The sequence below is a fragment of the Hemitrygon akajei genome, unplaced genomic scaffold, assembly GCF_048418815.1.
Source record: "Hemitrygon akajei unplaced genomic scaffold, sHemAka1.3 Scf000033, whole genome shotgun sequence".
Classification (NCBI taxonomy): Eukaryota; Metazoa; Chordata; class Chondrichthyes; order Myliobatiformes; family Dasyatidae; genus Hemitrygon; species Hemitrygon akajei.
The window spans coordinates 7,230,937-7,255,220 of record NW_027331919.1 but is presented as its reverse complement, the minus strand read 5'-3'; the positions used below and the strand labels follow the sequence as shown (position 1 = coordinate 7,255,220).

The following is a 24,284-nucleotide window of genomic DNA, read 5'->3' as shown; positions in this document are numbered from 1 at the left end:
TGGGGGAGGAAGGGGAAGAGCTGAGGTCTGGTGTTACAACACCCAACCCGCTCCTCCGGATGTCGATCTCTCGGTTCTGAGCCTCGTCACAGTTCCGTGTGGACAGGCCGGTCTTGCGCTTCCACACCACGGGACTTGGGAGTCCGTGTGCAGGATACCCTTAAGGTTAACCTCCAGATTAAGTCGGTGGTGAAGAAGGCGAATGTAAAGTTGGCATTCATTTCTAGAGGAATAGAGAATAGGAGCAGGGATGTGATGTTGAGGCTCTGGTAAGACCTCACTTGGAGTTTTGTGTGCAGTTTTGGGCGCCATATTTAAGAAAGAATCTGCTGACCTCTGTGAGGGTTCGGAGAAGATTTACTAGAATGATTCCGGGAATGAGTGGGTTAACAGATGGGGAAAGTTTGACCGCTCTTGGAATGTACTCGGAGTTTAGAAGAATGAGGGGTGGGTGGACCTCGTAGAAACCATTCGAATGTTGAAGAGCATGGACAGAGTGGATGTGGCAAAGTTGTTTCCCGTGGTGGGGGAGTCTAGTACGAGAGGGCATGACTTACGGATTGAAGGGCGCCCATTCAGAACAGAGATGCGAAGATTTTTTTTTTAGCAAGAGGGTGGTGAATCTGTGGAATTTGTTGCCACGGGAGGCAGTGGGGGCCAAGTCATTGGGTGTATTTAAAGCAGTGATTGATAGGTATCTGAGTAGACTGGGCATCAGATGTTATTGTGAGAAGACGGGCAGAGCGGGACTAAAGGGGAGATTGGATCAGCTCATGATAAAATGGCGGAGCAGGCTCGATCGGCCGAATTTCCGACTTCTGCTCCTTACGGTCTTATGCCCATGTCTCAGAAGCCGTGTTGTATTTTGTGAGGATATGATGAAGCACATTGATAAAGGTAGAGATGTTGATCTGGTGAAAAGAGGATTTTAATAAGGTATTTGATAGGTTTCACCATGATAGGCTATTTCAGTGTCCATGGAAAGTTGTCTGGTGTATTCAAAATTGTTTGTTATCCAGAGAAGGTGGAGGATTTTCATGCAGGGAGTGTTTTCTCCCTGGAGGTTGGTAAGCAGTGGCAATGTGTCGGGATCTGTTCTCTGATCCTGCTTTTAGCGTTTTGCTTAATATAAATAATTTGTTTGAGAAAGTGGAAGGGTGGAATTGGTAAGTTCGCAGATGATATGGATATTGTTAGAGTTGTGGTTAGTGTAGAAGATTGTTACAACAGGTCATTGACAGGATGCAGAACAGCGATGAGAAGTGCCAGATGAAGTTCAACACAGAAAAGTGCGAAATGATTCACTTTGGAAGGACTAATTTGAAAGGCAGAGTGCCGGGTTAACAGCAGGATTGTTGGCAGTCTGGTGGAACAGAGGTACGTTCGGGTTGGCATCTACAGATCCCGCAATGTTTCTTCACACGTTGATAGGCAGTTTCCGAAGACGAATTGGGTAACAGCCTCATTATTCAGGGGGTTGAGTTCAGGAGCCAAGAGGCCATGTTGCAACGCGAGAAGTCCCGGATAGCACTTGGAATATTGGGTTCAGTTCTGAGCACCTCATAAAAGAAGGACGTGGAAACAATAGAGAGGGTGCACTGGAGGTTCACCAGGATGCAGCCTGGATTAGAGAGGGTGCAGAGGAGATTCACCAGGATGCTGCCTGGATTAGAGAGGGTGCAGAGGAGATTCACCAGGATGCTGCCTGGATTAGAGAGGGTGCAGAGGAGGTTCACCAGGATGCTGCCTGGATTAGAAAGGGTGCAGAGGAGATTCACCAGGATGCTGCCTGGATTAGAGAGGGTGCAGAGGAGGTTTACCAGGATGCTGCCTGGATTAGAGAGGGTGCAGAGGAGATTCACCAGGATGCTGCCTGGATTAGAGAGGGTGCAGAGGAGGTTCACCAGGATGCTGCCTGGATTAGAGAGGGTGCAGAGGAGATTCACCAGGATGCTGCCTGGATTAGAGAGGGTGCAGAGGAGGTTCACCAGGATGCTGCCTGGATTAGAGAGGGTGCAGAGGAGATTCGCCAGGATGCTGCCTGGATTAGAGAGGGTGCAGAGTAGGTTCACCAGGATGCTGCTTGGATTAGAGAGGGTGCAGAGGAGATTCGCCAGGATACTGCCTGGATTAGAGAGGGTGCAGAGGAGATTCAGCAGGATGCTGCCTGGATTAGAGAGCATGTGCTCTGTTGATACTTTGAGCGAGCGAGGGTGTTCCGTTTTGGAGCAAAGGCGGAGGAGAGCTGACTTGATAGAGGTGCACAAGATGATCGTGTGGACAGATAGAGAATTTTTCCCCAGGGCAGAAATGGTGGTTGTGAGTGGAAATAATTGCATGGTGAATGCAGCAAAGTACGGGGAGAATGGAAAAGTACAGAGGGGAATAAGCATGGACCTTGCGGGTGAGTATTAAACTGGAGCAGGGCAAATTACGAGAGATGAGGCAGGATGGAGGGAGTGTTAACAGGGAGCACCTGTTTCTGGGCAAGTCCACATCCAACATGAGAGGGGTGTTTGAAGTCGAACTGCACAGAGGACAGGACAGGAACGTTCCAGTCAGAAGGAAGGACAAGGATGGCAAGGTAGAGAACCAGGGATGCTGAGAGATGTCATGGATGTAGTCCGGAATACAACAGAAAGTAGGTAATGCTCAGGAAGCTAGAATAAAACAGAGATTGGAGGGCGAATATGAAGACAGAAAAGAACTCCAATGAAAAAACATACTCGAGGTTAATTAGGAAAGCCATGACGGCCCAAGAAAACTTCTCGGCAAGTATGATTAAAGAGAATCTCAAAGCATTCTATGCATACATCAGGAGGAAGAGGATAACAAGGGAGAGGGTGCGAACACTCCAGTGCGAAGGGGGAGGCGAGCATTTACCAAATACATGAACATGGAGCATGTGGAGATCAAGGCAAAGAGTATTAATATGCTCGAGTATTTTGAAGTAATTGAGGTAGCTTTGGGCTTTTAAATAGAATTAAGGTGGATAAACCCCAGGGCCCGATGGGATTATTGACAGAGGCGCAACATCAGGAGATGGAGTCATCTCTCTCAAGCGGTAATAAAAACTTCCCACCTGTCCCCATGGAAGAATTAAAAGATGAGGTATCACAGCTAAAATCTACCAATGCTGCTGGCACAGATGGGATTCTTAATGAATTCCTGAAACAGCTTGGACCTAAAGCACTCCACTGGCTTCTGTTCCTTTTGAACAGCTGACTAAGATCATTAAAATTGCCTGAAAAGTGAAGAGTCAAATTTTTTTCTCCTGAAACCTAATAAAGACCCCACAATTCCTAAAAAGTATGGACCGATTTCTTGCACTGCACACTCTATGAACTCTACTAGAGACTCATACTGAAAAGAATATCCCTCTTAGTCGAAATTCTTCTAACACCAGACCGAGCCGGGTTCAGGCCAGGCCGCTCTTGCTGCCGTCAAGTCCTGAACGTAACCCAGTATACTGAGGATGGCTTCGAAATGTGACAAATTACAGGGGCAGTATTCGTTGACTTAACAACAGCATAGGACACTGTGAATCACAGAGGCCTTCTACTGAAGTTATCTAAAATGTTAAAGAATGAAACCACACTGGAAGTAATAAGAAACCTCCTAGAAAATCTTAGACTTTATGTAGACATGAATGGAATTAAGAGTAGGTGGCCTCCACAAACGAACGGATTACCACAGGGATCAGTCCTGGCACCTCTACTATTTAATGTTTACACAAACGACCAACCAACCTTTCCTAACACACGCAGGTTTATCTGTGCAGACGACCTGTGCTTAGCAACACAAGCTAATCCTCCCAAGAAGTTGAAGTACTACTTACACCAGTCCCCGAGGCAATGAAGCAATGTAATGAAAAATGGTCTCTGTACCCAAATCCATCAACAACTCAAGTGTGTGCATTCCCCCTGAGGAACCGAGATGCAGCTCGGAAACTCCAGATCTTCTGGTGTGGGAAGGAGCTCGAACACCATCCCACTCCGATTTACCTGGGCGTGACACTGGATAGGACGCTCTCATTTGCCACCCACATCCAAATTCTCCCTTGAAAAAAAATTAGCAGGCACCAAATGGAGAGCCAATGCTCACACACTTAGATCAACTACCCTAGCACTCTGCTATGCAACCGCACAATACTGTGCACCTGTTTGGGGCAGATCTGCCTATGGTAAGAAAATAGACCCGTTGCTTAACGAAGCGTGCCGAATAATCAGGGCCACACTGCGTCCCGCACCCACTGAAACCATTTACAGACTCGCAGGCATTGCTCCCGCAGAGATCCGAAGACACACTACAACAAAAATTGAAAAAGGAAAACTGAACTCGGTTCCACGACATTCACTACACCATCAGGTGCCAGTTTCCAGCCGCCTAAAATAGAGGAAAAACTGCGCTGCAGCGGAGGAACTGCCTCAAGGAGCTTCAACGCCCCCCGCCCCAACCCCGACCCCGAACATACAGGGCTGACCTCTGGCCACAAACATACAGGGCTGACCTCTGGTCACAAACACACAGGGCTGACCTCTGGTCACAAACATACAGGGCTGACCTCTGGTCACAAACATACAGGGCTGACCTCTGGCCACAAACAGAAGCCAGAATCCCACCAAACAAGACAGCGCCAGACCCACAGAAACGTTGCCAGACGGGGACACTGTTGGACAGACGGAGGCGGTGCACTCTCAACAGAGCGAGAGCGGGTGTTTGTAGGACGGGAGACAATACGGTCACAATATGGGGTATAAAGACCAGCGAATCACGAGAGTGGTTGGCGGTCTGGTGTGGCAAGGTATGATGATGACTGCCCATCTCACACTGGCTGGCGGCCATTTTGTGGTGGGGATGATGGACAACCCTCTTGAAGCATCGCCCACTGTCACACCCTTTTGCTCACCGTTCACTCACTTCCCTCCTTGTTTGTTCCTTCTCAACTCCCCACCCCTCCTCTGCTTTCCCTCGGTGCCCCCGCTCTTCCAACTCTCCATTTAAACATCTGCCGACAGCCATTCTGTGACAGGGTGTGACCCTCTCCCCCCATTTCCTCCACCACTAAGTGTGTCACTCCCTCACACTCACCATTTGCCACTCTCCTTCCCATCCCATCATTCGCAAACCCTATCCCTCCCACCCGTCGCTTTCCACTCCCCACCACCTCGATGTTTTACACCTTATGCTGGTTTCCTGCCACTCGGCGATGCCAAATTTAGCCTCTCCTCATCGCCCTCTCTCTCTCTCTCTGTGATAACCAGTGAGTCACTCCCCTACTGACACTTTCACACTTGACACCCTCCGCTCTCTGTCCCCTTGAACTTTCTCCCGTCATCTACCACATCCAGTTTCGTGATTTTTTTCTGATGAGGAATTTCGCTCCCCCACCCAATCCCTTCCCTCTGTCCTTGAGTGAGTCGCTCCTGTCTCCCTCCGTAACAACACTCAACTCTCCGTTCCATCAGCCCTGACGGCGTCCCCGACCCTTCGATCCCCCTTTTCCCCTCAAGCACACCCCTCCCTTTTCTTGTCGTCCATCTGATTTGCGAAGGAACTATCGCCAACCACTCATCCTCCACTGTTGAGTAAGTCACTACCCCACACTCCCCACCCTGCCCAATCAGATCCCCTCCCTCCTGTCCCATTTCTTCCGCTCCCTCCCTGTCCCATCACTTCTTCTCCCTCCCCGTTTCATCTCTTCCTGTCCTTCACTGTCCCATCCCTTCCGCTCCCTCCCCGTTCGATCACTTCCCCTTCCTCCCAGTTTCATTACAGACCGTCCCTCCCCGTATATCACTAGCCCTGCCTCCCAGCCCCATCACTTCACTTCCCTCATAGTCCCATCTCTTCCGCTCCCTCCTCGTTCCATCTCATCCCCTCCCGCCACGTTTCATTAGTTTCCCTGCCTCCCAGTCTCATCACTTCTACTCCGTCGCCGTTGCAGCACCTCTTCTCCCTCCCCCTCCCATCACTCCCGCTCCCTTCCTGTCGTTTCATTCCTCCTCACCCCGCCTTTATCTTATCCACGTTGGCCACCAGTTTGTGACAGGAACTTCCGCCCCTCCCCTTTTCGTCCCCTATTGAGTCAGTGAATTCGCCACCCTCTCCGTCTCATCTCTCCACTCCTCGTCCCATCACTCCTCTTCCTCCCAAACCCCTCACCCCTCCTCCCCTAATCCCACATGAATGTGCGAATATCTGAGATATACATTAGTTCATTCAACGACAAAGTTTTTAGAATTAAAACATATATGCAATACCAAAGACGACATAAAACACAAATTAAAGTACTATTATTGCAATCAGTAACACACTGGATCCCGGGAATGCATCCATGGGCACCGCATGTTCCTTCGCCATAGATTCTGTGTGCGACAGTGGCCAGTGTAAGTCAGTGCCTCACTCCATCCCTGGCGGCCAAGTTAACCGAGAATGTGCTATGCGGACACAGGGAATCTCTCAGCCCGGGGACACGGAAACCATAAACCTCTCTCACACGTACCCCGCAGCTTCAGGAAGGCGTGCCAAAGTTCCTGAAGTCTGATCATATCCGCCAGCTCCGCCAGAAGTCAGAACCTCGTCAGTTTTACAAAGTCGTCAACATCCACTCGACCCTCGACTCTCCTTGTAACCGATTGACCATTAGCGTTCTCGTCAAATTCCGTAAACGCAGCCCTGAGTTCTGTTAAACTCGGAATTCCGGCGTCCACCCAAATTTCCAGGTTCACAGACCCGTTGGAAATGAACTGGAAGGGATCTCATTGGAAGGCAGATGGTGCGAGTGAATGGGAAGGGCTGGGTCCTATTGGGAGTGAATGGGAAGGGCTGGATCACATTGGGAGTGAATGGGAAGGGTGGGTCCCATTGGAAGTGAAAGGGAAGGGGTGGGTCCTATTGGGAGTGAATGGGAAGGGCTGGGTCCCATTGGGAGTGAATGGGAAGGGCTGGATCACATTGGGAGTGGATGGGAAGGTCTGGGTCCCATTGGGAGGGAAAGGGAAGGTCTGGATCCCATTGGGAGTGAAAGGGAAGGGTGGGTCCTATTGGGAGTGAAAGGGAAGGGTGGGTCCCATTGGGAGTGAAAGGGAAGGGTGGATCCCATTGGGAGTGAAAGGGAAGGGTGGGTCCCATTGGGAGTGAAAGGGAAGGGTGGGTCCTATTGGGAGTGAAAGGGAAGGGTGGGTCCCATTGGGAGTGAAAGGGAAGGGTGGGTCCTATTGGGAGTGAAAGGGAAGGGTGGGTCCTATTGGGAGTGAATGGGACGGGCTGGATCCCATTGGGAGCGAACACGAAGGGCTGGGTCCCATTGGGAGTGAATGGGACGGGCTGGGTCCCATTAGGAGACAACAGGAAGGGCTGGATCACATTGGGAGCGAACGGGAACGGGTAGGTCACATTGGGAGGGAACGGGAAGGGGTGGGCACATTGGGAGTGAAAGGGAAAGAGTGGGATCCAGTTGGAATGTTCGGGCGACGGGAGAGAATGGGTGGGGGTGCGTCCCGTTAGGGATGCAAATGATAGCAGTGAATGGGAAGGGGTCGGGTTTACTGGGAGTGCGGACTGTGAGAATGAATGGGAAGGGCTGGATCCTATTTGGAATGCAGACAGTGCTCGGACGATGGCTGTTGTAGCGATGTACTACATGCAGAGCGGGTGACAACGACACGCAGTCGGTAAGTCTGTACCAGACTAGTTTAATCAAACTTCGCGGCGCTGGCTATTTGTGAGCCGGTGCGCCTGCGCAGAAAGAGGGTCGCCACGCTGTTCCCGACTCACTCACAGTCACTCACAACTAACTGACCGGCGACAACGGGTGACCGGTAGATTAATCAGTCCCGTTTCTCACCGTCGCTCTGCATCGCGTAAGCGATACTTATAAAATCACACTTCAGGGCGGTGTCCGGAATCGCTGTGGATCCAAGGTTATTGCTGAGGTATTTGTCAATTTGACGTCATTATATCGGCCAGGCTGCCGAATGCACCGTCCTCAGCAGAGGGAGCGAAAGGATTCTCTCCCGGGACAATCCCACCCCGGGACATCGGTGTCCCAGACTAAGCCCCGGCCCCCGGGCTCCTCCTGTCTGGGTAATTCCCCGGGGTCTCACGTGGGAGAGTCTGGAACCCGCACATCCGGCGGAAGCTGCGCCGCTGGACAACGGGCGGAAAAACGTCACTGCGGGAAAGCTTCCGATATCACCGAGCTCGAGACCGGAGCCGGTTCCGTTAAAACCGTTGGGAATTACCCCCGGCGCGCGGCCATTAAAGGTAAGGGCGGGATTTAAAGGGGAGGGGGAGTTAAAGGGGAGGGGGGATTTAAAGGGGAGGGGGTGTTAAAGGGGAGGGGGTCGTTAAAGGCGCGGGCGGGGAATCGGCTCCATCACGCGGGCGGGGATGTTCACACATTCAGATGTTCACAGTTCCACAGTCAGTCCGGATCTGACTCCCTGTAGAGGTCTCAGTTCCTTCTCCCCGGTCTCAGTGAACCGATTCCCCACCAGCCTGAAACAGATGGGAGAATAAAGATGAAATAAACAGATTACACAACAGTGTCAGTAACAGGGGACCGGGGTTAATGTTTCAACAACACTCACAGACAAATATCACCAGAAAACCCGCGGATCCGCTGACATTTTATCACATTGGATATTAACCCAAAAACTCACCCGATCCGCTCCAGACTCGGGAGTGTCAGTATGAGGCGGCGGAGAGCGGGGACAGATCGGTCTGTCAGCGAATTTGATCTCAGGTCCAGCTCCGTCAGTGATTTGTTTGTACTGAGAGCGGAGACAAGATCCTCGGCCCCAGAATCTGTGAGACCGACACTCTCCAGCCTGTAGATGAGAGAGAGTGAGGGTGAAGGGTACAGAGAGACAGGAGACGGTACAGATCCTCAGTGTTTATCAGTAACACAATTACTGATCACATTATTGTTCAGTATCAGACACCCAGTGATTGTAAACACAATCTCCCACAGTCTGGTACTTACCACAGTTTCTGCATTTTACACTCCGGGTTCCTCAGAGCCCCAGACACCAGTTTCACTCCTGAATCTCCCAGTTCATTATAACTCAGGTTCAGCTCCGTCAGTGATGGTTTTGTACTGAGAGCGGAGGCGAGATCCGCGGCCCCAGAATCTGTGAGACCGACACATTTCAGCCTGGAAATGAGAGAGAGTGAGGTGAAGGAAACAGAGAGATAGGAGATGTTACAAATCCCCTGTGTTTATCAGTAACACAATTACTGATCACATTAATGTTCAGTGTCAGACACCCAGTGACTGTAAACACACTCTCCCACAGTCTGGTACTTACTCCAGTTTCTGTATTTTACACTCCGGGTTCCTGAGAGCCGCAACCAACAGTTTCACTCCTGAATCTCCTAATTTATTATAACTCAGGTCCAGCTCCGTCAGTGTTGGGTTTGTACTGAGAGAGGAAGCGAGATCCTCTGCCCCAGAATCTGTGAGACAGACACCACTCATCCTGGAGATGAGAGAGAGTGAGGGTGAAGGATACAGAGAGACAGAAGACGGTACAGATCCCCAGTGTTTATCAGTAACGCAATTATTGATTACATTAATGTTCAGTGTCAGTCACTCAGTGACTGTAAACACAATCTCCCTCAGTCTGGTACTTACACCAGTTTCTGTATTTTACACTCTGGGTTCCTGAGAGCCGCAGACACCAATTTCATTCTTGAATCTCGCAGTTTATTATCACTCAGGTCCAGCTCCGTCAGTGATCGGTTTGTACTGAGAGCAGAGGCGAAATCCTCGGTACCAGAATCTGTTAGACCGACATTGTTCAGCCTGCGGATGAGAGAGAGTGAGGGTGAAGGCCACAGAGAGACAGGAGACAGTACAGATCCCCAGTGATCATCAGTAACACTATTACTGATCACATTAATGTTCAGTGTCAAACACCCAGTGACTGTAAACACAATCTCCCACAGTCTGGTACTTACCACAGTTTCTGTATTTTACACTCCGGGTTCCCCAGAGCCGAAAACACCAGTTTCACTCCTGAATCTCCCAGTTCATTCTCCCCAAGTCTAAACACAAACAGACAACTTGATGAAGAAAGTGATACAAACCGAGGGTCTGAGGGAATTTCTTTCACGCGGATATTTCAGGAAACATTAAACCCTTCCGTAAATCACTGATTGGATTTCCCATCACTGTCAAAGTCTCTCACTGCCCAGCTCCAGGGTATTCACCCAATGTCAATAATTTAGTCTGTTGCTGTGACCCTGTGAACCCCACATATTCCGTCTCATTCACCATTGGCAAGAAAAGTGAAGTGGGATGGGGAACTGAGTTCCCTCAGGGCGAAGGGGGATAGAAAAGAGAGATCCTACGGGAGAAATGGAACGGGAAGGAGAGATCCCACATGAGGAAGGCGGATGGTGAATGGAGATCCGACAGGAGGAAGAGGGAATGGGAAGAGAGATCGCTCAGGAGGAAGGGGATGGGGAGGAGAGATCCCACGGGAGGAAGTGGATAGGGAAGAGAGATCCCACAGGAAGAAGGGGATGGGGAAAAGAGTTCCTACAGGAGGAACGGGGATGGGGAAGTGAGATCCTACAGGAGGAAGGTGGATGGGGAAATATGATCGCTTGGGAGGAAGAGGGATTGGTAAAGGAGATCCTTCACGAGGAAGGGGATGGGGAAGGAGAGATCTCACAGGAGGAAGGTGATGGAGAAGAGAGATCCAACAGGAGGAAAGGGATGGGGAAGAGAGATCCCACAGGAGGAAGGGGATGGGGAAAAGAGTTCCTACCGGAGGAACGGGGATGGGGAAGTGAGATCCTACAGGAGGAAGGTGGATCGGGAAATATGATCGCTTGGGAGGAAGAGGGATTGGTAAAGGAGATCCTTCACGAGGAAGGGGATGGGGAAGGAGAGATCTCACAGGAGGAAGGCGGATGGGGAAGGGAGATCCCACAGGAGGAAGGGGGATTGGGGAAGAGGTCCCATAGGAGGAAGGCGATGGGGAAGAGAGATCCCACAAGAGGAAGGGGCTGGGGAAGAGAAATCCCACAAAAGGAAGGGGGATGGGGAAGACAGTTCCCACAGGAGGAAGTGGGATGGGGAATTGAGTTCCCACAGGTCGAAGGAGGACAGAAAAGAGAGATCCTACGGGAGAAATTGAATGGGAAGAGAGATCGCTCAGGAGGAAGGGGATGGGGAAGAGTGATCCCACGGGAGGAAGGGGATAGGGAAGAGAGATCCCACAGGAGGAAAGGGATGGGGAAGAGAGATTCCACAGGAGGAAGGGGATAGGGAAAAGAGTTCCTACAGGAGGAAGGGGATGGGGAAGAGAGATCCTACAGGAGGAAGGTGGATGGGGAAAAATGATCGCTTGGGAGGAAGGGGGATGGGTGAAGGAGATCCTTCACGAGGAAGGGGATGGGGAAGAGAGATCCCACAGGCGGAAACGGAGGGGGGAAATCGTTCCTACAGGAGGAAGGGGGATGGGGAAGAGAGACCCACAGGAGGAAGGGGGATGGGGAAAATAGTTCCTACAGGTGGAAGGGGGATGGGGAAGAGAGATCCTAAAGGAGGATGGGGGGTGGGGAAAAATGATCGCTTGGGAAGGAGGGGGATGGGTAAAGGAGATTCCACACGAGGAAGGGGATGGGGAAGAGATATCTAGAAGTACGAAGCTGAATCAGGAAGAGAGTTACCACAGGAGGAAGGTGAATGGGGAAGAGAGATCCCACAGGAGGAAGCGTGATGTGGAAAAGTGATCCCGCAGTAGGAAATTTGGATGGGGAAAAGAGATACCACAGTTATGGCGGGATTGGGAAGAGAGTTCCCACAGGTAGAAGGGGGATAGGAAAGAGAGATCCTGCAGGTGGAAGGGGGATGTGGAAATGAGATCCCATAGGAGGAAGGGGGACTGGGAAGACGGATCCCACAACAGGAAGGGGGATGGGGAAGAAACATCCCACAGGAGGGAGGGGATGCGGAAATGAGATCCCGCATGAAGAAGTGGGATGGGGAGAAGAGATTCCACAGGAGTTGGGGGATTTGGGACGAGAGATCCCACTCGAGGAAGGGGATAGGAAAGAGTCATCCTGCGGGAGAAATGGAATGGGAAGGAGAGATCCCACAGGAGGAAGGCGGATGGTGAACGGAGATCCAACAGGAGGAAGAGGGAATTGGAAGTGCGATCCCTCAGGAGGAAGGGGATGGGGAAGAGAGATCCCACGGGAGGAAGGGAATAGGGAAGTGAGATCCCACAGGCGGAAGGGGATGGGGAAAAGAGTTCCTACAGGTGGAAGGGGATGGGGAAGAGAGATCCCACGGGAGGAAGGGAATAGGGAAGAGACATCCCACAGGTGGAAGGGGATGGGGAAAAGAGTTCATACAGGAGAAAGGTGGATGGGGGAAAATGATCGCTTGGGAGGAAGGGGGATGTGTAAAGGAGATCCTTCACGAGGAAGGGGATGGGGAAGAGAGATCCCACAGGAGGAAGGGGGATGGGTAAAGGAGATCCCTCACGAGGAAGGGGATGGGGAAGAGAAATCCCACAGAAGGAAGGGGGATGGGGAATACAGTTCCCACAGGAGGAAGTGGGATGGGGAACTGAGTTCCCTCAGGTCGATGGGGGATAGAAAAGAGAGATCCTACGGGAGAAATGGAACGGGAAGGAGAGATCCAACAGGAGGAAGGCGGATGGTGAATGGAGATCCGACAGGAGGAAGAGGGAATGGGAAGAGAGATCCCTCAGGAGGAAGGGGATGGGGAAGAGATATCCCACGGGAGGAAGTGGATAGGGAAGAGAGATCCCACAGGAGGAAGGTGATGGAGAAGAGAGATCCAACAGGCGGAAGTGGATGGGGAAAAGATTTCCTACAGGTGGAAGGGGATGGGGAAGAGAGATCCCACGGGAGGAAAGGAATAGGGAAGAGAGATCCCACAGGTGGAAGGGGATGGGGAAAAGAGTTCCTACAGGAGGAAGGTGGATGTGGGAAAATGATCGCTTGGGAGGAAGGGGGATGGGTAAAGGAGATCCTTCACGAGGAAGGGGATGGGGAAGAGAGATCCCACAGGATGAAGGGGGATGGGTAAAGGAGATCCCTCACGAGGAAGGGGATGGGGAAGAGAAATCCCACAGAAGGAAGGGGGATGGGGAAGACAGTTCCCACAGGAGGAAGTGGGATGGGGAACTGAGTTCCCTCAGGTCGAAGGGGGATAGAAAAGAGAGATCCTACGGGAGAAATGGAACGGGAAGGAGAGATCCCACAGGAGGAAGGTGATGGAGAAGAGAGATCCAACAGGCGGAAGGGGATGGGGAATAGAGTTCCTACAGGAGGAAGGGGATGGGGAAGTGAGATCCTACAGGAGGAAGGTGGATGGGGAAAAATGATCGCTTGGGAGGAACAGGGATTGGTAAAGGAGATCCTTCACGAGGAAGGGGATGGGGAAGGAGAGATCTCACAGGAGGAAGGCGGATGGGGAAGGGAGATCCCACAGGAGGAAGGGGGATTGGTGAAGAGGTCCCATAGGAGGAAGGCGATGGGGAAGAGAGATCCCACAGGAGGAAGGGGCTGGGGAAGAGAAATCCCACAAAAGGAAGGGGGATGGGGAAGACAGTTCCCACAGGAGGAAGTGGGATGGGGAAAAATGATCGCTTGGGAGGAACAGGGATTGGTAAAGGAGATCCTTCACGAGGAAGGGGATGGGGAAGGAGAGATCTCACAGGAGGAAGGCGGATGGGGAAGGGAGATCCCACAGGAGGAAGGGGGATTGGTGAAGAGGTCCCATAGGAGGAAGGCGATGGGGAAGAGAGATCCCACAGGAGGAAGGGGCTGGGGAAGAGAAATCCCACAAAAGGAAGGGGGATGGGGAAGACAGTTCCCACAGGAGGAAGTGGGATGGGGAACTGAGTTCCCTCAGGTCGAAGGGGGATAGAAAAGAGAGATCCTACGGGAGAAATTGAATGGGAAGAGAGTTCGCTCAGGAGGAAGGGGATGGGGAAGAGAGATCCCACGGGAGGAAGGGGATAGGGAAGAGAGATCCCACAGGAGGAAGGGGATGAGGAAGAGAGATCCTACAGGAGGAAGGTGGATGGGGAAAAATGATCGCTTGGGAGGAAGGGGGATGGGTGAAGGAGATCCTTCACGAGGAAGGTGATGGGGAAGAGAGATCCCACAGGCGGAAACGGATGGGGAAAATAGTTCCTACAGGAGGAAGGGGGATGGGGAAGAGAGATCCACAGGAGGAAGGGGGATGGGGAAAAGAGTTCCTACAGGTGGAAGGGGGATGGGGAAGAGAGATCCTATATGAGGATGGGGGATGGGGAAAAATGTTCGCTTGGGAGGGAGGGGGATGGGTAAAGGAGATTCCACACGAGGAAGGGGATGGGGGAGAGATATCCCACAGGAGGAAGGGGGATGGGGAAGCGAGATCCCACACGAGGAAGGGGATGGGTTATCGAGATCCCAGAGGAGGAAGGGGATGGGGATGAGAGATCCCTCAGGAGGATGAGCATGTGGAAGAGAGATCCCACAGTAAGGGGGATAGGGAAAGTGATCCGACAGGAGGAAGGGGATGGGGAAAAGAGATCCCACAGGAGGAAGGGGGATGGGGAATAGAGATCTAGCAGTACGAAGCTGAATCAGGAAGAGAGGTACCACAGGAGGAAGGAGATCGGGAAGAGAGATCCCACAGGAGGGAGGGAATGAGAAAAGCGATCATGCAGGTGGAATTGGGTAAGGGAGAAGAGATCCCACAGGAGTAGGGGGGATGGGGAAGGGAGATCCCACAGGAGGAAGTGGATAGGGTAGAGAGATCCCACAGCAGGAACGTGGGTGTGGAAGAGAAATCTGAGAAGAGGAAGGGTAATGGCTGAGAAATCCAACAGGAAAAGGGGGGATGGGGAAGAGTGATCGCACACGATGAAGGGGGTGGCATTTGCCACAATACATCTCAATCTGATTTACTGCAGTTTTACCCAAATCCGTTTACTTTGCAACAGCACAATAGAACAGTGTCACAGTTCTGAGTGAGAGATAAATCAAGTTACCTCAACTCCTGGCACTTGTGCAGCCCGGGTCCCAGCCGCTGGATTCCTTCACACTGAATGTGGCAGTACTCCAGGTTGAGATATTTTATTGTATCACAGAGTCCGATGGCATGAGACAGGACCGTGCAGTCAATAGGGGTCAGTGTCATTCCACTGAATGAAAGTGTTTTCAGAGATCCCAGTGCGTCCTGAGCCAGTCCACGATTCTGAGACTCAAACAGGTAGTGCAATGTGTTCAGGAGTCTCCTTCTACCAGTGTCACCCGTGTTTCTACTCTGGCGTTTAACCTCCTCCTTCACCCAGTCAATCACCCGGCAGGTTGTTTCATGAGGAAATGGACCCAGAAACTCCTCCAGGCCCCGAGCTGTCATTGGGTTGGAGAGACCCGCAACAAAACGGAGAAATACCTCAAATCGCCCATCTTTTGCCTTGTGGGCTTCATTGAGGAATTTCAGGATATCCTCGGGATGCACAGTCAGGAATTGTGCGACTGCAGCTACAAACTCTTGGATGGTGAGGTGTGGGAATGTGTACACCACGCTGTGGGCAGAATCCTCTCTCTCCAAAATCTCTATCAGGAACCCGGACAGGAACTGGGAAGGCTGCAGATTGAACTTGATCAAATCTCCGTCTGCAAACACAATCTTCTTCACTGACACTCCTCTGTAGGCCATCTGACCAACCCTGAGTAACACATCACGGGGTATCTCAATCTCACGGCCGTGATTTTTCAGGATATTGTAAATATAGTAGGAGTACAGTTGAGTGATGGTCTTGGGAACTCTGAGCGGGTCCCTGACTCTTTGTGTGAAGAAGGGGCCCAGTGCCAGAGCGAGGATCAAGCAGTAGGAGGGGTTGTAGCTCATGGTGTACAGGATCTCGTTCTCCTGCACGTGTTTGAAAACAGCTGCTGCCACAGTCTGATCTTCAAAATACCGGATGAAATATTCCTTCCGTTCCTCACCAACCAATCCCAGGATTTCAGCCCAGACACCGATCTTCGCCTCTTTCAATAAATGTAACACAGTGGGGCGGGTGGTCACCAACACTGAACACCCTGGGAGCAGCTTGCCCTGGATTAAACTGTACACTATGTCAGACACTTCACACCACCTCTCGGGATCTGGGCACTGGTGCTTGGGTTCTGTATCTCTCCGAGTATCTGCAAAATCGATTCTGTGCTTGAATTCATCCAAACCATCGAATATAAACAGCAATCCCTCTGGGTTCTTCCAGACCTCTCTCAGGATATTCCCAAAGTAAGGATACTGATCCAGAATCAGTTCCCTCAGGTTTATCCTGCAGTTAATAGAGTTTAAATCCCGGAATTTGAAACTGAAGATAAACTGGAATTGTCGGAATATTTTCCCCACGGCCCAGTCATAAACAATCTTTTGTAACATTGTTGTTTTCCCGATTCCTGGCACACCGGCTACTGCTGCAGAACTCCCAGATTTGGATTTACTCCGGGAAAAACTGCTGTGGAATAGCTGTGCAGTCTGTATTTTTTCTAACGCTCCACGGAAATGTTTCTCTCTGTAATCCTCGTGGTCTCTGCCTCTTGCCAGCAGCTCGTGTTCCACCAGTCTCCGATCTCGAAGAGTAGAAATGACCGTGAGCTTTGTGTATCGATCATCCAGCTGGAAAACCTTCACCTTCTCCCTCATCAGGATCGTGTTCACTCTCAGCGTTTCAGTTTGTGCCCGCAGAGTCTCCTTGTGTTTCTGTTGAACATCTTCATGGGAACAAAAACATATTCAAAATGTTAACTAGCTCAACTGACAAAGAACTTTATTACTACATTCCAATATTCAGTGTTTGAGATTACATGAATTAATTCAATGCTTCCAAGGATATTAGAACAGAAAGTAAATTTCTGTTCACAGACACAGGAACTAACAGCGATGATTGTCTCAGAAAAATGTCCAATCATCATATTCTGACACTAATTACTGATGAAGGTGAACATTCCCCGGATATCCTATTGCAATCCTGACTGCAGTGCTGTTACATAATTTCACTATCTTTAAACATTGTTTGCATCATTAACACACGGTGTTATTGCTGACCTGGTGTGGAAATATGGAGAGCAGGACCCTGTGCATTTTGGCAAAACTGCACTCTGGGGAGTAACAGGTGTCCACTGCAAACACCAATGGTGTCACAACAGGAAGAGCGTCAACATTTAGAGAAGGCAGGATAATGGGGTTGAGAGGAATTGCGGAGCAAATTCACTGAGCTGAATGGCTTCATTATCTTCCTAAGTCTGATGGTTTTAAAGTGCATCTAGAGTATTGTTTTCACTTCTGATTGTCCAGCACTGGGGATGATTGGAGAGGGTGCAGAACAGGTTCACCAGGATGTTGCTTGGATTCGGTGGCATGTGAGGCAAGTAGAGCTTTGAGAAACTTGGATTGTTTATTCTGGAGTTTGAATAGAGATCTGCCTGATGTTTATAAGATTGAGAGACAAGATTTTGGGTCGAGAGCCTGTATTTTGCTTTCAACTTAGGATTGATGGCTCATACCAGAGGGCATTTGGTAAAGGTGAAATGGGGTAAATTTAGAGTACATGTGGGCAGATTTTTCACAGGGTTGTGTGTGCCTGGAATTTACAGCCTGGGTCGTGTTGGAGGCAACTATGTCATAGATGCTCCAAGAGATACGTGAATGTGCAGGAAATGCGAGGGTATGGTCAATAGCATAAGAGAGGATAACAAAGTGTTTCTTTTGTTCTTTCCCAGATATATAAAGAGTAAAAAAAGTAGAGGGTTGATATCGAACCGCTGGAAAATGAAGTTGTAGATTTAGTAACGGGTGCAAAAGGAAATGTCAGACATACTCTGTGGAAGTCACTAGCAGAATTCCAAATTGTAAAGAGCATCAGCGGACAGAATTGAGTGCAGCTGCTATTACGAAGGAGAAGGTGCTTCGGAATCTGAAAGGTCTGAAGAGAGAAAGGTCACCTGGACTGGGTCATGCAGTGTATCAGGAGCCTGTCTGGGGTGTGTGGGGATACCCAGAGCGTTAGGACCCGGTGTGGAGGGTTCAGCAGACACAAGGACTGGATTAATACATTAACAGCTGGAACAGCTGGAAAAATACACTTTACAATGTTCAGGCTGCAACGAGAGATGATCTGAATTGTAACCTGAAACCAGAGATCGCCGAATGATTGATGGTGGATTTTCGTTCCCAGAATCCGCCAAGTCACAGTCTAACATTTGAACAGAGCATTTCATCACTCACCTGTCAGTTCAGTGGGTAACTGAGACAACCCTTGTGCGATGTTTATGTATTCCTCTGGGTAAGGACCTGTTTAAATCAAAAAAAGAGTTCATGAAAACAGAACTAAAATAATTACAACTATTTAGTTCAATGTGCCTTTGTGTTGAGTGCGTGTTTTTAACATACCGAGCTCCTGTATCTCCCTCAGTATCCTGTCCAACTTCGGTAACTCAGTCCTCCACATCACAAAGGATTCCCACATCGCCCTCCGGACAAGGGAGCCTTTGCCATTCACCAAACTGAGGAAGAGTCTGGAACTCTCTGTCCGGTTTCCCTTCTCTGTCAGTTCAGTGACTTTCTATAAAAGCAAACAATTAATTTATTGTGGAATAGATGGACAGACATGGCGAATCTCACAGTTTAATATTCATCCTGGATTAATGAGCTGAGGTGAATTTGACCGCCGGTCCTGATAAGATGAAAAATTAATTTTAGACTGAATGCCTGTTCAACAGTCCAGATATGCAGCCCTTGCACTTATGTCATACAACGATATGACTATTACAGCACAGTAACACAGTCCGTGCCGAGCGCTTACTCTCACCTAGTCCCACCTACCTGCACTCAGCCCATAACCCTCCATTCCTTTCCAGTCCATATACATATCCATTTTTAAATGACAATATTGAACCTGTCTTTGCCACTTCTACTGTAAGCTTATTCCACACAGTTACCACTCTGTGAGTAAAGACGTTCCCCCTCGTGTTACCCCTAAACTTTTGCCCCCAACTCTCAACTCATGTCCTCTTGTTTGAATCTCCCCTACTCTCAATGGAAAAAAGCCTATGCACGTCAAATCTATCTAACCCCTCATAATTTTAAATGCCTCTATCAAGTTCCCCACACAAACTTCAACGCTCTAAAGAATAAAGAATTAACTTGTTCAACCTTTCTCTGTACTTAGGTGCTGAGACCCAAGTGACATTCTGGTAAATCTCCTCTGTACTCTCTGTATTTTGTTGACATCTTTCCAATAATTCGGTGACCAGAACTGTACACAATACTCCAAATTTGGGTTTACCAATGCCTTGCACAATTTTAACTTTACTTCCCAACTTCTATACTCAATGCTCTGATTTTTAAAGGCCAGCATACCAAAAGCTTTCTTCATCAACCTATCCACATGAGATTCCACCATCAGGGAACTATGCACTATTATTCCAAGATCACTCTGTTATACTGCATTCCTCAATGCCCTACCATTTACCGTACATGTCCTATTTTGATTAGTCCTACCAAAATGTAGCTCCTAACACTTATCAGCATTAAACTCCATTTGCTATCTTTCAGCCCACTCTTCTAACTGGCCTAAATCTCTCTGTAAGATTTGAAAACCTACTTCATTATCCACAGCGCCACCTATCTTAGTATCCTCTGCATACTTAGTAATCCAATGTGCCAGCCCATCATCCGGATCATTAATGGATATGACAAACAACATTGGACCCAGGACAGGTCCCTGAGGCACACCACTAGTCACCGGCCTCCAACATGACATACAGTTATCCACCACTACTCTCTGGCATCTCCCATCCAGCCACTGTAGAATCCATTTTACTACTTCAATATTAATACCTAACAATTGAACCTTCCTAACTAACCTTCCGTGCGGAACCTTGTCAAAGGTCTTACTGAGGTCCGGTACACTGATAAATACAGCAGGTGTGAGAGGAGAAGGTGACTCTGAACCTGCAGTTCCCAGTGCTCTCCACCTGAACAGCTGAAACAGATCTACTGAAGACAAAGGTCTGACTGAGGTCCGGTACACTGATAAATACAGCAGGTGTGAGAGGAGAAGGTGACTCTGAATCTGCAGTTCCCAGTGCTCCCCACCTGAACAGCTGAAACAGATCTACTGAATACAAAGGTCTGAATGAGGTCCGGTACACTGATAAATACAGCAGGTGTGAGAGGAGAAGGTGACTCTGAATCTGCAGTTCCCAGTGCTCCCCACCTGAACAGCTGAAACAGATCTACTGAAGACAAAGGTCTGACTGAGGTCCGGTACACTGATAAATACAGCAGGTGTGAGAGGAGAAGGTGACTCTGAACCTGCAGTTCCCAGTGCTCCCCACCTGAACAGCTGAAACAGATCTACTGAAGACAATTCAGAGATCAAAGTCTTTAATGCCAGGTAGAACTCCTAGCAAGTACAGGAGATTAATATTGATCACTATTCCCTTTGATACCAGAAGTTCAGTGACAATACTCTAAATACACTCACCTCATTTTCTTCTCTACTGAAATGTCCCTCCTTTGTCAACATCCAACCGAGTCGTTCAACTTTCTCTTCAATTGCATGTTTCAGTCTCTCCCTGTAGAACTTTGTCAGTTGGTACAGTCGATACTCGCCCCCCTCTGCCAGGAGGTCGGAGATTGTAAACTCTGGCTCTGCGAATATAAAATGGGAATGTAGTCACAAGCTCAAATATCGCTTGTCTCCACTGCTTCACCAAACTCAACAAACCAGTCATCTCTTGAACCTCAATGTTTACCTGCTTTCAGCTGGAAACACGTATTTTGCCCTAATCTCCAACACTGGCCTTAAAAAACCGACCCATCAATGCGCTGTGCTAGACGTTCCCAGAAGGAACCCATTCACCAGAAACCTGTCTCTCCCACGGTCCCTCCCACTCACCGATTTCAGTTTAAAATGGGCAATATATGTTGGGACTGTCAATGATAGTCGCTTCCCAGAGATACTCTCTCTATCCTGGCGAATACATTTCCCAGAACTCATATCCTGGAAATACTCTCTTATCCGGAGAGCTGCATTTCCTCCGATACACATCCTGGAAATCCTCAGAGCAGGTAGGACATTTCCTGTAGTGCGGTAACCGGTGCCACACTACACCGCATGCACCACGCCCACACTTTCCCCTCTCTGACCAACCCTCCAACAAGGAATCACATTTACCCACTTCCCACGTCATTCTGCGAACACATCACCCTCATGCTTCACTCACCCACTCCCTGTTGGGCACTTGACAATTCCGTGTTTGATGAGTTTCCGAGCTGACAGGCAGTCGCCTCACTTGTGCTGGTTCCAGGGCCCTGCTCAGTGTCTCTGACGTCACTGTCTCTGGGCTGACAGGCAGTCGCCTCACTTGTAGCGGTTCCAGGGTCCTGCTCGGTGTCTCTGACGTCACTGTCTCTGGGCTGAATTTGCTCCTCCTCCTCTGCGGCCGGACCGCATTCCATTGGGACATTGCTCTCAATCTGACCCTGCTTTGGAACCTTGCTTCCCGTGTCCCGATCATCTTCCCTCGATGAGCTGCCTGGTAAGAGCCTCTTGTGTACTTTCTGTACCGGATTTAATTTCCCACCTGCAGTAAATGATGAATTGCAGGTTTAGAGTGATTTATGCTCGAACAAGGATTCACAACGGGTGTCTGCAATGGAGCCGGGACTCCGGCTGACCGGAATTGGAGAGGGACTGTGCTGGTGAATGTAAACCACCCTTCATGTTAGGTCACCATCCCGATAAGCCAGTGAGTGGACACATCCACTCCCAGAAAAAGAAATGGATAAACACAGTAATACTGATCACCGACTACGCATTAGCTGAACACACCAATAATCAGCGGTTATTAATGGATCGGCATCAGGTGATACCGGGAATTATCACTGGGATTATCTCCCACAAACATAAATCTCCCTGGATCACAAACTGTCAGTCACCTGTATCACTCACAGACAAGCCACTGGATTACTCGTGGTCCGATCCTCCAGATCGAACGTTCTCCGGTTGCTTTGTCACACACTGTCTTGTCCCCCGGGTCAAAGACTGACCACTGCCTTGAGACGGACAACGTCCAGTCCCCTGGGTTACAGACTGAACATAACCTTGAAGCCCATGATGCCTGGTCCCCTGGGTCCCATCCCGTCTCCTGGATAATAATCGTCATGTAGCAGCTATACAAGTCATTGGCAAAGGGAGAGTCTTGCGTACATTTCTAGCAGCTAAAAGGCTCGCTGAGAGAGCTTTACAGTTGCTAATCTACAGGATGGACGTGATTCAGCTTGAAGAAGTGTCGAGGATATTGACAAGTCCGTTACCGGATGGGGTTGTTTGTTATATGGTTCGGCTGGGACAGTTTGCCCCGGAACACGGGAGCTTGAAGGGTAAACTTGCACACATAAAACAGAATCTGAATCAGGTTTATTATCACCGGCATGTGACATGAAATGTGTTAACTTAGCAGCATTATTTCAATACAGTACGTAATCTAGCGGGAAAAAATAATAATGAATAAAAATGAGAAAGATGATGATGATGATAATAATAATAATAATAATAATAATAATAATAATACATAAAGTAAACCAATTACGTGTATTGAATAAATTAAAGAAACGTGCAAAAACAGAATGACTGTATATTTTTAAAATAAATGAAGTAGTGTCCAAAGATTCAATGTCCATGAAGGAATGGGATGGCAGAGATTTAGGAATGGGATGGCAGAGAGGACGCATCTGTTCCTGAATCGCTGAGTGTGTGACTTCAGGCTTCTGTACCTTCACCCTGATGGTAACAGTGAGAAAAGGGCATGCCCTGGGTGCTGGAGGTCCTTAATAATGGACGCTGCCTTTCTGAGACACCGCTCCCTGAATATTTACAACTTCCGGCAGCTTCACTCGGTCCTGTGCAGTAGCCCCTCCATACCAGACAGTGACAGACCGATGCAGACCACAAATGAAGTGTCTCCTGATCCTCAGCCATTTCCAAGGCTGGCAATGTTCTCGGCTCGGCTACAGAAAACAGAGTTCGGAAAACTCCCCTCATCTACTTTGCGCAGCGAGGGGGGAGTTGAGAGCTGCCCGGACAAAACATGAAATGTTGTATTATCGCACAATCTCTGAAATCCAGGAAATGCTCTTGTCACCTGCCTCTGAATTTTATAAATGAAAGTTGAAGATATCTTTCACCTCTAAACAGGCCCTGATGTGAAACAAACCCTGAACGTAGACTTTTACATAACAAACAACACCACTGTCACATTCCTGTTTGTGTTTCACTCTCAACCTGCTGATTCAGGGTCTCCGGCTCCTTTCACTCAGGTGAAGCTTTGCCTGGTGAGTGGAGTCATTCGACCATTACTGGTGTCAGGTCCCTGCGCTGGAACTGTTGGACCGATCGATTACACAAAGGCACTTTACCAGTGGGATCAATGACACTGCTTGATGAAACTTTTTCTCTGCCCTGTTAGCGCCTGTGTAAACTTCTTCATCTGAACTGTTGTGCACCAACAGGGCAGAAGTTTAGTTATAAAGATCCAGGTGAACATACCTGTAGCCATTCTGATTCTGACTGACGGTTGTTGATTGTCGTCGTCTTGTTTACACTGTGATCCCGGTGCAGGACAGCTCCACTTGCTGGTGATGCCCTGAATTAAACACAACAAGCAGACAGTGAGTCAGAGAGAGTTGGATTACTTTGCAAATGTGACAGTACAGCCATTCTCTGTATCAGAGCCGCAGTTCGCATCAACTCCCAAACCATGTCTGTAAGTCTGTCCAGTGATACCTAGAGCATTCTTCCGATAGAGGCACGGAGCAACAGAGCACAAATGCGGACCCTTCAGCCCATCGAGACGTTTTCCTCCTGGCCTCTTCCTTCCATCTTCACATGCCAACTGCTTCTGGAATTATACGATTGTGTCTGACTCATCCACTTCCTCTGGCAGTTCCCGCCACATAATCACCAGCCTCTGCATGAAACCGTTGCTGCTCGGGTTGGTTTTGGAATCTATTTACCATCCTCTGCCCATTTAGATCCCCTATAAGCGACGATAATATTCACCGTGAGTACCATCTACTAATTGTCTGTCATCGGCGAAATTTCTGGTCAAGCCTTGTGCACTTGCATTGTAATCATTGCTATCAAATAACGAATATCAAATGTCCCAACCTGTAGCCTCGCGGTACACCACTAGTTACCCGCCTCCACTCCAAGAAGAAA

The 24,284-nt window shown here is 49.3% G+C and overlaps 1 protein-coding gene across 1 annotated transcript; it reads right to left on the bottom strand.

The window, feature by feature from the left end:
• Positions 1 to 7,254: 7,254 nt before the first annotated feature.
• On the bottom strand, positions 7,255 to 23,679 carry LOC140719859 (NACHT, LRR and PYD domains-containing protein 3-like). Its single transcript, XM_073034784.1, has 12 exons — positions 23,613 to 23,679; positions 21,289 to 21,648; positions 20,547 to 20,713; positions 18,449 to 18,620; positions 18,284 to 18,349; positions 15,036 to 16,770; positions 9,967 to 10,053; positions 9,641 to 9,811; positions 9,315 to 9,485; positions 8,990 to 9,160; positions 8,667 to 8,834; positions 7,255 to 8,502 (listed from the first exon to the last, which is right to left on the bottom strand). Exons 1-12 carry the CDS (start codon positions 23,620 to 23,622, stop codon positions 8,415 to 8,417), a joined length of 3,366 nt encoding a protein of 1,121 aa, XP_072890885.1. The 5' UTR covers positions 23,623 to 23,679; the 3' UTR covers positions 7,255 to 8,414.
• Positions 23,680 to 24,284: the final 605 nt, after the last annotated feature.

Coding starts and splice junctions, on each gene's coding strand:
- LOC140719859 (XM_073034784.1), bottom strand. Junction 10,054..15,035: donor CACAAGTGCCAGGAGTTGAG/GTAACTTGATTT, acceptor GTTTGTGTTTAG/ACTTGGGGAGAATGAACTGG. Junction 8,835..8,989: donor TGTAAAATGCAGAAACTGTG/GTAAGTACCAGA, acceptor TCTCATCTACAG/GCTGGAGAGTGTCGGTCTCA.